This window comes from Dermacentor albipictus, chromosome 1 (assembly GCF_038994185.2).
Source record: "Dermacentor albipictus isolate Rhodes 1998 colony chromosome 1, USDA_Dalb.pri_finalv2, whole genome shotgun sequence".
NCBI classification, from domain to species: domain Eukaryota; kingdom Metazoa; phylum Arthropoda; class Arachnida; order Ixodida; family Ixodidae; genus Dermacentor; species Dermacentor albipictus.
In genome coordinates this window covers 336,558,329-336,572,243 of record NC_091821.1, presented here as the reverse complement: position 1 = coordinate 336,572,243, position 13,915 = coordinate 336,558,329, and the positions used below count along the sequence as shown (strand labels likewise).

The 13,915-nt window shown below is 45.3% G+C and overlaps 1 protein-coding gene across 2 annotated transcripts in view; it reads right to left on the bottom strand.

The window, feature by feature from the left end:
- sei (seizure) overlaps positions 1-13,402 on the bottom strand; it is a 325,563-nt gene extending 312,161 nt beyond the window's left edge. The window contains exon 1 of one of the 2 annotated variants that reach the window (XM_070531711.1): positions 13,197-13,402. Coding sequence is in view for 1 of the 2 variants with exons in the window: in XM_070531710.1 (XP_070387811.1) it covers positions 10,741-10,792 (52 nt within the window). In the remaining variant the exon portion in view is untranslated. Of the gene's footprint in view, positions 1-10,740; positions 10,878-13,196 lie in introns of those variants that run through there. The other variant, XM_070531710.1, reaches the window with a different exon arrangement.
- Positions 13,403-13,915: the final 513 nt, after the last annotated feature.

Here is a 13,915-nt window from a genome sequence, read left to right as displayed (position 1 = left end):
GATAACAAGCCGCATTCTCTATCAGCTCCCTCTGATATCACCGTCATCGAGTCAATTCGAGCGCTTGGAGGCAGTGCACAGAAAGGGACTTCGCTTGGCGATGGGAGTTCCAACGGCGGCTTCAAACAAGAAAGTCACTAATGAGGCAGAGTCTCTTCCACTCCGCCTCTTGGCATCTCAGGCCTTGCTGACGCAGCTATTAAGGCTGGGCGAGTCACGCGCAGGCACGGCGCTTCTCCGGCGGCTAAGAGCAAGAACTCGCTCACATTTCCATGCGGCGCTGAACACCTTCCGATTTTTAGGATTGGAATGGCCTAAACGAAGTCACCTTGACCCGCCATGGTCTTTTCCGGACGTTACCTGCAGCCTCAATGTACCCCACCTACCGACGAAACCAGGGGCGTAGCCAGGGGGGGGGGGGGGGGGGGGCTTATGGGGCTTCAGCCCCCCCCGAAATTTTTTCGTGCTGTCCATGCACCGCCGACCAAAGTGACCTCCGGCGCCGGAAATCACTCTGGATTTTGTCTAGAATGTCTTTTTGACGCTCGAAAAGACATTTAACCGCGAAGATTGCAAACTCGGGCTGGATTTCGTGGCAACGCCCATACACCGGGAGTCACATAGCGCCAAGCAGTCCCATCCGAGCACAAAGTTTCAAGGGCGCTTTGATGGTGAGCGGGCTCGCCACGGCATCTCACTGAGGCTACGGAATCTATGGAGCGCATGGATATCAATTGCGAAACTTTATGGGTATAAATCTCATAAGCTCTTCATGTGAAAGGTGCATTGACATTTCCAAAGTTGTGCTTTAGATTTTCAATTGCGGAACTTTGTGGGTTTAATGTTGTTATAAACATTTGACGCCAAATGTCTATTGACTTTTCTTAAGTCTTACATCGGAACATACAACGAGACAAGCCAAATCAACACACTAGCAGACGAGTTGACAAACAGGCAGCGAGGTCCAATGAGACGAAGCGTTGGGGTGGTTCATTTGTGCCGTCATGTCACACAAAAAAATATAAACATTTTTTTAACCTATGCCAGAACATCCATGTCAAGACACTCAAGCCAGCCAAAGTAAATACGTTCTTATTTATTTTTTCTACTTTGACTTTTATTCGCGAGGACACATTGAGCCTCTTCGATTTTTTTTTTGTTCTCGCTACCCTAACCGCGGGCTGCCAGAGCCAACCAGAGCGCATACGTTTTTCTCGTATGGCCCCGACCACCGTGCGGTACACTTCGGTGCGCGTTCGGTTTGCTCTGGCCGAGTGGATTTTCACCGGACAGAATTTTGGACGTTTTCTGGCTAGCAGACGAGAAAAAAAAAACAATGGTCGCTCGCCGCCATCACTGAGGGGACTCGAAGGATTGCACCGCATTCCTTGAGCGGAACCTTTCCGGAAAGTCTTCTTGAGCCGCTGTAGGATACTGAACAGTATGCGTATGGTTCTCAGTGGACCAAGCGTTTCACGTTTTCTTCGGTATTCCTTCCGTAGCCAAATTAGGTGCCCGAAGTAGGCATTAGATTCTGGCCAACATACTTTCCTATGCGTTTCTTTTTCCTTTCGGTGCCTCCGCCTCACAGAAAAAAAATACATTGTTGCGGCACAGCGAATTGTCGCATGGTGAAAGTTCGATTTTGATGCTTCTTTTGCGGAAAGTAATGGGCGACGGGACGCTTCAGTTGCCGGATACGTTTATTATATTATTGCGAAAGCAATTATATGGACACTCCAGGCGCATTCCTGCCATCGCCCTCATGTTTCTTATAAAGTTCAAGTGTGATAACATCGTGACCACGCGCTGCATGCTGTATGTGCGAGTGAAAGCGTAGGAGGGGAGGTGGAATGGGTGAGCCGACGATGGTGGCTCAGTCTTGTGTGCGCAAAGGAGATAAGCGGGGAGCAAGCACGCCGCCTTCCGTCACGCGCAATACATGGGGGAGCGGATGGAATGGGGGCGGAATCTAGGATTCTGTGAATCTATGATTGTGCAACATGTTTATTTGCCTTATTTGACGCATTATATACAGTTACTTCTTTATCACAGTATTATATACGCATTATACAGTTATTACAGTTATACAGTTATTAGACGCATTATATACAGTTAACTTATACAGTTACATACATAGACTCATTGGAGACTTTTACGTATACTTAAATATCTTGTTGCGAGGTTTTGTGTATACATGCAGTGAACTTTCTTTCCAGTGACACTTTTTTGTCCTTTATCAAGCAGTATTTTCGCATTTGCATATCCCATTGTATCTTTGCATTTCTAATGTACGAGGGCGAGTCAAATGAAAGTGAGCCTACCCTAACCGCGCAATAATGGTTCGGTTCATTATCTGCGAGGCATGCGCGTAGGAGAACGGCATGTCTCATTTACAAAAGTGACACGCAGGTGTGAAGATAAATGTTCTTTAATGCTCTCATACATTGGGTTGAGTATGGTTGCGTCACATAATGGACACTTCAAAAGTTGAACAACTCGGTGTCGCGAAGTTTTTGACAGCTGAAGGTGTTTCCAAAACAGAAATTAATCACCATATCACTGCCGTGTACGTTGAACACTGCATTTCATTGACCACTGTGAATCGTTGGAGCAAACGGTTCAAAGGACGTTGCAAAGACATTCCAAGACCGGGCCAAAACCATCGTGCAATCACCCCCCACACAATTTCAAAGGTTCATGAGCTGCTGAAACAAGAACGGAGGATAAGCATCGATGAACTGGCAGACCGTCTGAACATCAGTCACGGTTCGGTTCACGCCATAATTCATGAGCTTTTCGGCTATCGGCTCTTTGGTGCGCAATGGATCCCCAAGATTTTTATCCATCGCGAGAAGACGAAGAAGTTTCGCGCTGCCTTGACTCATCTGATCGGGTATCACAATGAGCATGGCGACTTCTTGTTTGCAACTGTGATCGGGGACGAACCTAGGTGCCACTACTACGAGCCTGAAACACGACGCCAAAGCTTACAGCGGAAACATTCGAATTTACCACGCCCAAAGAAAGTAAAGGCCATCATTTCCGCTGGAAAGGTGTTGTTGACTTTTTTTTTCGATCGACAGGGTCCATTACTGATAGAATTTGCTAAATCTTGAGAGGCTATCAATTGTTTCCGATATTGTGAAACGCCGAACGGCAGCGTGTCGCAATCAAGAACGAACAACGTGGAAAATTGACGAATGGGGTCATCTTGCTCCACGACAATGCCTGTCCCCACGTCGCTTATGTGGTTAATACAAAACTGGCAAAGTTCAAGTGGGAAACGCTGCAACATCCGCCATACAGCTCAGACCTGTCACCTTGCGACTTCTACATTTTGGGGCAACCGAAAAAACAGCTCAAGGGAACCAGATACAGACTTTTTGAAGCAGCAACCCAATGAGTTTTATAAGACGGGAATCACGCAACTCGTTAGTCAATAGGACAAATGTCTAAATTCTCATGAAGACTACTTTTAAATAAAGTACCCCGTTGTTGGCTCATTCATTTGACTTGCCCTCATATATCTTGCAGAACTCCTGCTTTTTATACGTGCTCTCTGTCGCGACTATAACTTCGGTGCAATTACTCACGATACACGACAAGGGACAGCTACTCCTGCGTAATACAATGGAACAAACGACAGCGTCATTGAGATTTTTCACTGGCCATTGCATATATACAAGAATGTAAGCACGGTTCTTGAATGACAAAGTTTCATTAAGATATTTGTCCTCAACTTGTTCAGTTCATTGCCTTTTAATTTTTCATATCAGCGGCATGCACTGCTTTCCTGGTTTCGAACTGATATAGTTCTAAAGTTCGTGTGATATTTTCTTTACTTAATAAATAGACAAAAAACATGGAAGCATTGACGTCAGTTATGTTGGGCACAATTTTTGGCACATACGAGTATAATATTTTATGAAAAAAATACATATTTTACTTGTATTTACAGAGCGTAGCTTTCAAGAATTCGTTTGCATTATCTTTGGCAATGACAATGCAGTTATTATTCATGTATTTGATCCCTCGATAAATTGTTTAAGAGGAAGCTTTAGCTCGGGCCCAATCCGACGCGGCCTATTCAAATACTTGTAAAACGCAGAAACGCTTTTCTGAGTTAATCCTGCTAATCGCTTTTATTGAAATTGGTTGCATTTGAGAGAGAAAGTTAAATCCTAGTGTCTGTTGGAAACAGAACTTCGATTTAGGGCCTGAAATTTGTTTAAAATATTGTTACGTAGGAAGACGCAGACGAAAAGCTATGTACAAATATATTTACAAGAAAAATACGCTGCGCTTGGCCAAGAGGCGACAGCCCGCGTAAGCTTCTAACCGTCGTCGTCGTCTTCACACTGCTGGCCTTTCGAGATCGCACATATTGTGCCGTAGCAATATTTTGGAACATTTGAAAGTTTGAAAAAATAGAAGCACGGCGTTTACAAACTAATAGCTATGCATGAAGAACAGATATTGTGGTTCTGTAAACGGCATTTATTATAACAGTCAAAGCGGACAAGTTTGCTGTGTCAATTTGTATCGTACGTTAATTGGTTACGTTGTGTACAAGGGTTCTGCAAAAGCCGTATTTCCACAATACTAAATTTTTTTGACATTCATGTGTAACATATTTATTTTGTCCGCTGTAGATGTACTATTAGATGCAATTCACAGAATTGTGATATCATTTTTCATTGTTGAGTCACGGAGTTTTAAACTTGATAGTTTCGTTTGCCGAAAATTTTCAATTTTGGCCAATTTTTAATAAATAATTGACCTCCTAAGTGAAAAATTCGAAGCCAGTAGTCACTAGAATTAAACTTTTTCTTTTAAATGCCACGAACCTCCTCAAATTTGCTGAAGTGGTTGGAGGGAAAAACGTGCAGCTATATATATATATATATATATATATATATATATATATATATATATATATATATATATATATATATATATATATATATATATATATATATATATATATATATATATATATATATATATATATTGGGCCAGTGGCGTAGCCCCCCCCGAACAAAATTTCTGGCTACGCCACTGGACGAAACGCAACATTTCAACTGCCGAAGCCAAGTTCATTGTGCTGGACCACTTGAGCACTGTGTTTCAAAGCCATCTACAAGTGTACACAGACGGTTCGGTGTGCGCACAAACAGATAGCTGTGCAGCGGCATTCTGCATACCATCCCTTGATGTGTCATGGTCTGGCCGACTGGATCGCGTAGTTTCCTCTACAACAGTCGAAAGTGCCGCAATCACCGCGGCTTGCGGAAACTACGGGCCTTTTCTGCACGAGATGTCGTGGTGCTGACGGATTCCAAGTCAGCATTACAGAGACTACATCGGGGCCTACCTCTAGAGAAATTTACAAGGCAGTCTCTGGCACTGATCGACGACCTAACGAGCAAAGGATTTAACATAAGCTTTCAGTGGATTCCATCACACGTAGGAATTGATGGGAACGAGGAAGCTGACGCTCTCGCACGCCTAGCGCTGACATGTGTCCCAAAAGTGAAAGCTCCAAAAGCTTTTCGAAACCCTAAGGGGGCAATCCGCCTTCACTTTAGAGAGATGTTCAAGAATCCACACGAATCCTGTGTGACTCATGGATTTACACGTGAACAAGCGACGCTTTTATACCGCATCAGGACCGACTCCGCGTACACCCCAGCTTGGTTATTCAAGACTGGGCTTCGCGCTTCCCCACTCTGTGTTTTCTGTGGTGACATTGGCGACATCGAACATTTCATTTGGCTATGCCCTCAGTTTGACACAGAACGAAAAGTAATGGTCGACAACCTACAAAAAAGCGGTCTCACGCACAGGACCTTTGAAGATGTTGTTTTCCCCGGAGGGCCCGCGGCATCGAGGAAGAGAGCGCAACGACTTCTGATAGCCTTCCTGCGAGACACGGAGCTCATGGACACCTGGTGACACACCACTGATCTCAACTCGAAGGAGGATCAGGCGGAACAATTGCCGGCTATGTATGCCAGGCTAACCCCGCCTGCTTCAACATCACCACCACCACCACCACCTACATTTGAAAGAATGTTTAGGTAACGCTCGCTGCCTCCATTCATTCATTCATTCATTCATTCATTCATTCATTCATTCATTCATTCATTCATTCATTCATCTAAATCACAAGCCGACAAAGGAAAATGCATTATGTAGCGAGGTAAGCACGGTTCTCGTAGGCGTAGAACACGCGCGCTTTCGCAGCCCACAAAGTTTACACTTGAGCAGCTGCCACAATGTTATCGTCTTCGAAGGGAAGCCACCGACGTTCGGTGATGGAATGGAGCTTGGGTTTCAAGCCGTCAGGATTACCCAGACAGGAAGATAGGAAAGTAAGGAAAACGGGGCTCCAAGGTCAAACAAAGCGGTCGCATTAGATTTCTCGGCTCTCCCCGTCCCGAGCAGAATGGTTCGCTTCGCAGAAAAAGCGCTAAAGTAAGCACGAAAAGATGCGGTTTCGCCCAAAGTATACAGAGAGAGTGGCAGCCGCATAGCTGCCACGCTCTCTTTTTTTTTTTTTTTTTTCAGCTGAAGAAAACGGCAGGGCCATCTGTCGTCAGGAGGACAAAACTGCTTCGTATAGACACGGCCGGTCTCTAGGAAGCGCGCGCACCCCTCGAGACCGGCCGTGGTATAGATTATCTTCTGCGTGGCGCGACGTTTCGCCCTCCCTGGACGGATAGCAACATAATTCCTTTCTTTGTCACTTCAAGAACATGGCTCAACGCGATGTCCAAACGCACGTAAAATACAGTGACCCTGCATCACTTGTCTCTCAATGCACGCAAAATGTTCGTGCGTCGTTCTGCTGTTCTCGACATGCGTCGTAATCCAACGATGCCGGCTTTCCAGTTTGACGAGCGCCCTGTTCTGAGAATTGAACGGTCTTCACTCCAAACGAAAATAGAAGTGCTACTCGATGAACTCCCCGCGTGCAATTTTTCAGCCAGACAGCACCGCAGACGACGTGTACTTCTGCTTCGCGCACTATTGTACAAGTATATTATCAAACAACATTCGCTGCGAATTCACCTATGAGCGAAATCAACGCACAAAATTGCCCTCACGATCGTCTATACCTCGCTGCTTTATTGAAGCCCCAATCTCGACGTACGTTTCGGCTATGTCCGCAGTCGGCAAACATAGTCGCCGCTTCCGGTAACACACGGCACACTCAGTCGGAATCATTAGCTCCTTCGATCGCCGCGTGGCTTTGGCGACAGTGAGGGCTACTTCCCGGCTGGTTTGTGCACGGCTGATTGCTGTGTGCAGCCTATGACAACACATAAAAAGGCAGCATGACTGCCACTTGTTTCGTTTCTTTTTATGCGGTGTCTCGATTGTGCTGGTCTGGGCTCGTCTCAAAAGCCATATAGAGCGCGCAGTTTTCGCAATCGATAAGTTAATGATTCGGTTCGCAGCTAAACCAGCCACATAACCTTATATACATATATATGGATGGGGCTGTCACTGAGCGAGAATCCGAGATAGCGTGCGAGCCTCTTCGAAGACGGCCATATTCTACAAGTTTGAGCGAGTGTTCTGCAGAATCCAGCCATAAGCATAAAAACTTGTACAAGAAGTCCCATACCAGCACAAAATCTTTATCAGAAAAGTTGGGCCCACTACAGGAAAAGTCCGACGCGGATATGACGGAATGAGTACTCATGCTAAGGTTAGTAATCTAGGCAGCGAATTAAACTTAACGCATTGTAATTAAGGCGGCTGAGCACTGAAAAAAGATCAGACCTCAGTACAGCGCTAACGTTTCGTCAAGTGGACCTTTACGAAGGCAAGTTCTTTTGTCGAAACATTTTACGCCGGTCTGATGCTTTCCTCAATCTCGTTCTCATATAGATCTGATCATTCGCGCCCAGCCTTTTAAGCAGCCTTTGGCCTGCTTTTATTGCACCGTAGGCATACGGCACAGCACACTCTATATCTATATAGTGTTAGCGAACGGCTTGGAATTCACTTTACACCTGGCGTTGCGGCTATCAGGCTAGCGCATTACTTCCATTTCAAGCAGAGTTCCTTGCTTCACTTGCTTCTACCGTCATTTAATTCGCTAAGTGCCTATTTTTATGCCCTTCGCCCTTTCTTCGTTTTAGTTCAAGACAATCTAAAAAAATTCCGAAATGAACCTTAGCCAACGTTTTATGGTTCTTATCTCCTAAATGTCGTCATTAGATGTGAAGATACCTTCAAAACTCATTCGCTGTGGTGTTAATACACAGAGCTACTCTCCTCCCATTAAATACTTCGGGGTTTACAGTCTACTCAATATCCCTGTAAGCACGAATTGTCTCCTTAAAACCGATAAGTGCAGTCTGCACATCCTTCTGCCATGCTACATGCCCCGGCTCTGATTAAATTTGTTCTGCCTTTTTTATTCATTTATTTAGTTATTTTCTGAGGAAGAAGAATGGTACACTAGGAAGTCCCGTCGCGTGTATCGCGACCAATTCGCCCATCCAGCTCTCGTTTCTGCAGCGGCGCTTTCGGCTGCCGCTCGAAAACGCCAATAAAATTCGCTGCAATTTAACTTTAGGCCCATAGCTGTAGCGTCGAAATTGCTGCTGGTGACAGAACGGGCTACTGCGCTGTCATCTGCAAGATTGTTTTACAGCTATAGTGAATTATAATGCTTTATCGAGTGTATACGCTGCCGTTTCTCGAAGGTACATTACCATCATATTGTCATCATCATGCTTCATTTTAAAGCGAAGTTGCTAAAGAAAGCTTCTATTTTTCACTTGGGTTGCCACGTGGCATAACGTAAGTATGTAACTAAATGTAAGCATGTAGGCCCGGCCATATTATAGAGGCACTGCAATAGTGACTTATGAAATGTGTTTTCCATAATCTATATCTCATATTGTTCAGCTTCATGATTGTTCGATTTCGCACCTTGAAGTACACCTTCGCGAAGTGTTTTTGACTAAGGGGACGTCGCAACTGTTTTAGTGCGGATGCACGCCCGGCATCAATCAACAACGAAACCTGCTTCGGAGTTGCGAACTCTTGCCTTCAAACGTAATTATCAATGATTATAGAAAATATTATACCTTGCAGATACCTCACTCGAATAGGCGGCTATTTGAAGCGATTCACTCTAGCCGATCAGCTGTAATTTTTTGCCTCACTTCGCATTTTAGCGCATTCACGTTATATATATATATATATATATATATATATATATATATATAGTGAGAGAGAGAGAGAGTTTAATGGAAATTGAAGGTGTCAACCCTGCAATGTGCAGGGCCTCCTACTTCATGTGAGGTGTTTGAGATGACATGAAGAAAGGTATATGTAGGGCAGAGAAGACAAATGCAAAGAAAGACAGAAAGAAAGAAAGAAGGAAAGAAAGAAGGAAGGAAAGAAAGAAAGAAAGAAAGAACTAACAATAAATAAACAAATCTGCCCAGATGACTAACAAAACATCCAAGAATGTCCGCAAGACATGACTGGCCTCAATATAACAGCAGGGCTCTCTTCGCTCGGATTGCATTTCCACTTTTGTACCGCGGCCCTAAAATAGCACTAGCCTATATTTGTGCACATGTACCAAGTAAAGCTTTACAGCGAAGGTGTTTATGCGGACCGTGTGCCGTCGTTGTCGTCGGACTTCGCTAAAAAGGGGCCACGTTGCCTATAGCGGAGAAAAGCAGAGCTCAACAGGGGGAAAGGGGTTGGAGTGATTACAGAAGTTTAAGGGGCTTTAGGAGTGACCCTTTTCCACGTGTGAGAATTCTATTTTATACGCGAATCTTATGTGGCTGTCACGCGGTGCATTTTCGGCGATCGAGCCAGATCGGCATCTAATTTATCGACGACTGGTTCCACCCTGCCGTAAAAGAAACAAACGTTACGCTGGCGGTTTGCGGCCAACGAACAGTGCCCAGCGATTGAAACGCGATACTAGGAGCGCATGGCTGCCGGCATTTCTTGCGAGAAGTGCCGAAGCAAGAAGTGCCGGCAGCCACGTCAGTCGTCAAACCAATCCAACCAATCGTCAAAACGATTGCAGCGCCCGCATCTCCAGCGGTGGGCCTTGCGCCCAATATACGGAACTTTGGATTACTGGTTCCGCACATTCCATCCCAGCTACAACTATGGGAAGACTACGAGTAGTGCGTACTCCTGAGGAAGAAGCTGCCTACCGCGAGCGTCAGCGAGAGTTGTCTCGTGAACGGGCTCGTCGTCGTAGGGCCGACCCCGAGCTGCGCGCCAGAGATGCCGAGTTTAAACGGAAGCACCGGGAGGCCGAAGAGCGTGCCCGAGACGGAGAAACACACAGTGTTTCCGAAGCGAACATGAGATGAAAGAATGGTGAAATTACATATTTACGACACAGACTGCTTGCGAAGTTTGACTTGCAATGTGCAGCACTCGGTGTAACTAACACAATTCACGTACTTCACGGACTGGAAGGGGCGATGACTTTTTGTTGCTAACCGCGCGGAGGGATGGCGGCGACGATGACGCGGCACGGGCTTGATGTCATCATTTACAGCTTGCACTCGTTGAACAGCAGTGAACTGGGTTGTACGATCATAAAAAGAAAAAAGAAAGGCTATACGTAGTGCTACTCGAAGTGTCAACCGACGAATGAAGCCTTCAGCGTGCTTGCCCAGTATTAACCACTGTAGGTACACCGTGAATGGACGCGATAAAGAGGGGCGTACTTACGGTAACGGTCGGTCCAAAAATGTAACTTTCGTTCGTCAGTTCGCCACTCCATGTGCCAGAGAAGCGCCAGTTGGAGGTCAGCTAGTAATAGGTACGGCTGCGGTGATGAATGCTTACGACGAGGTCGGTATCATGCGCCACTCAAAACAGCAGCAACGCAGCTGCCTGGGAGCCCCGGAGCGGCAGTACATGACGAGGGCGTCGGTGAGAACGCGCATGGCGGCGACAGTGATGGATCAGCCGGCAGGGACTCCTAGTATTTTCGAAAGGTGTGACAACTTGCTTGGTCAGCTTCTCTGTTTTTGAAGAATCAGTCGCGCAGATCGATATACACAAGCGAAGGATTTTTAGTGCGTGAACATTCTTTGTCGAGTGCCCCATCAAAATATTTCTGTCACGAGGAAAGTGTAATGCTTTATATCCGCGCAAAAATGTGCAATTTGTGAACTTAGGGCATTTAATCGTTATAATAGTTTAAATGTAGATGATTGGTAGCTTTATAAGGGATAAGTAACAATAGAAACAAAAAAATAAAGAAAAAGACATTGATCACAGAGAAAACCGTTCTCGTCAGGCCACCCTGAAAGCTTACTTTTCTGCTTTATGGATGTGTGCACAAAAAGGCCTGCTGTGGGGCTGCTGAGCATAAAAATAAATATAGCTGATTGGTATATGTGATAATAGTTTAGTAATAATGATAATAAATTATTGATGGCGCAAGAAAAAAAAACTGGTGACGTTGTACCGCCGCGTGACGTTGCACAAAAGGAAAAAAGAGAAAATAAAATTTTAGAAAGGGAAAGAAGAGCTGTGGTGAAACCAGTTGTGATGACGTTCCGGCTCATTTGGTACGAACTCTTTGAAGGAAAAATGCAGCTTCCTGGCAACTCCTACTCACACCGTTAGGTACAGGAATTTCATTTCTTTGGCAACGGAAAGGCGATGGCTAGACATACATGAGTTAGGAAAAGGAAGCAAGTAAACGCAAAGTAACAGTCGGGCCAAAGAACGCTTACGAATTAGTAGACAATTCTTGGAATTCCGGTAGCATTTTTGTAGAAGGTGCAATCTTGTACGAGTCTACTAAATAGCGTTTCTGTGTGAACCACGGACAGAGTAGAAATTGGTTGTAAAAAAGAAAGAGGAAAACTGCATTGTGTCACACAGTGGTGGACACCTTAACCACGGAGATTTTTTTGTATGTTTGTTTCGGTAGAATAATTCGCCACCATGTTTAATAACTTCTATTCCCTAACCGACCTGTATGTAAAGTAGACCACATGCCCTGGCTGTATCGCGGATAGGGAGTATTAGGGTGCTCGGAGGATGACTATACATGACGTAGCTGGAAACCTTTGCATAAAGCATACATAAGCAAACTTCAATGCGAGGCCGCGACGCGTGAGCGACCATATCGTCATTAGACAGCTTTAGATTATGGGGTACCCAAGCGCTGAAGCGGGGAGGGGAGGGAGGGGGGGGGGGCAAACCGCCAGGCTTAGAAAAGAACGCGATCCATGCTTTGTAATGGCTTGCATGTCGGCGCCTATTGGCTTCATTGCGCATGTCATTTCTCCTACGTGGCACATTCGTTGATGCGTTTGTCGGCGCATTTATCTGAGCATACGGTGGTTTCTTGCATGTTCTTTTCTGAATGAAGTCTGGCAGGTGAAGTCTAGCGCTCTGTCCTGCCCCAGGTTTTTTTTTTCGTTAGTCTTGTTAGCATTAGTAACTATGTCTCATCAAATGCATCAACACCAACTAGTCCTACTTTGTGCGTTAAAAGAACGTAAGCAAGCGCAATGTAGTTTGCGTTCCCCAGCGCTTGGGTGTGGCTTGGGCACTATTCTAAAACTCTCTGGTGTACGCATCGTTGTGATGCTATAACCAGTGCAATATTACTAGCTCGAATATAAATTTATTTTATTTATTTCTGTGATTAGCTGGGACAAGGGTTGTGCGAACAAACCTAGCTGACAAAAAGCCCGAAATTCTGTGATGATGCTGGGGCAGCATCATGAGATGGACCCAGGCCAGTTATATTAAATTTCTCATTCGACACATATACAAAAGAGAAGCGGCATAACACATATCAAGCGCAAGAGCTGCACTTGATACAATGCGAGGCTAACATTCATGAAACGGCGGTAACGCTGAGCGTACGTGTAGTAAGAGTGGCATTTCAGGGACTACAACAGAAGGTGCTCCTGGATCGTTACGAGCAGCAAAACTTTAAAAGATTGTTGCTTTTTATGCTTCTGACCTCGTCTGTGCGTGTTTTATTTTTCTGTCCCTGAATCATCTGCAATGCAGCTTTTCCAGCAATGAGTACAACAAGTGCAACACAAGATAACTTCAATGCAGTTGTTGCCTCCATTCCGCCACGCTTTCGCTGCACATGAAAGAGTAATCTCGTAGTAATTTCCGCGTGCTTGAGAGTGCGTTGTAACACTCACGTTCAGTGATGCGTAGGTGAAACCGCGGCTGCCGTTGTCAGCTGGATTCTCAACGCGTGCGTGTGCGTCTGTGGCGGCATTCTCTTCGCGTGAGTACCGTTTGGCCCTTAATGCAAACCACGTCACCACTGCAAAAAGTGGAAGCAGCCAGTGCTGTCTGTACTGTGCACCATCGAACAGCTGGGAAGTAGCGTGCAGTGCCTCACTATAACTACATCGCGCCAAGGACGGCCTCGGCCAGCTATAGGGAAGCGAACTGACACCATTTCACAATGTTACAAACACGTTTACAGAAGGGAGGGGGGGTGGGAGCAGCCATTTAGGATTCAAAGCAGTACATTCGCAGGGATAGCTGCAATAACCACCCACTGCCACCGCAGCGTATCACTATCTTTGGCATTCTGATAAATGACCGCAAGATCACAGGTTTGATAGCCATGGCGGTATGTGAAAATGCTTGTTTGAAACTTTGGCTGCACTTCAAAGAGGCTCCGCTGGACAGAAATTACCTGGAGCTCTGTTGCGTTGTGCAGGATGCTAATCTCAATGAATTAAGTAACCAATCAATCACTCATCAAGCAATAAATGAATCGGTAAGCCAGTCAGTCAGTCTATCAGTCAATGAACTGCGGAAAGTCATCGAAACATAATGTTCCGTTATGCATTTTGCAGCAAACCTGTGAAAAAGCCCTTTTATTTCTCATTTATTTGGATTTCGG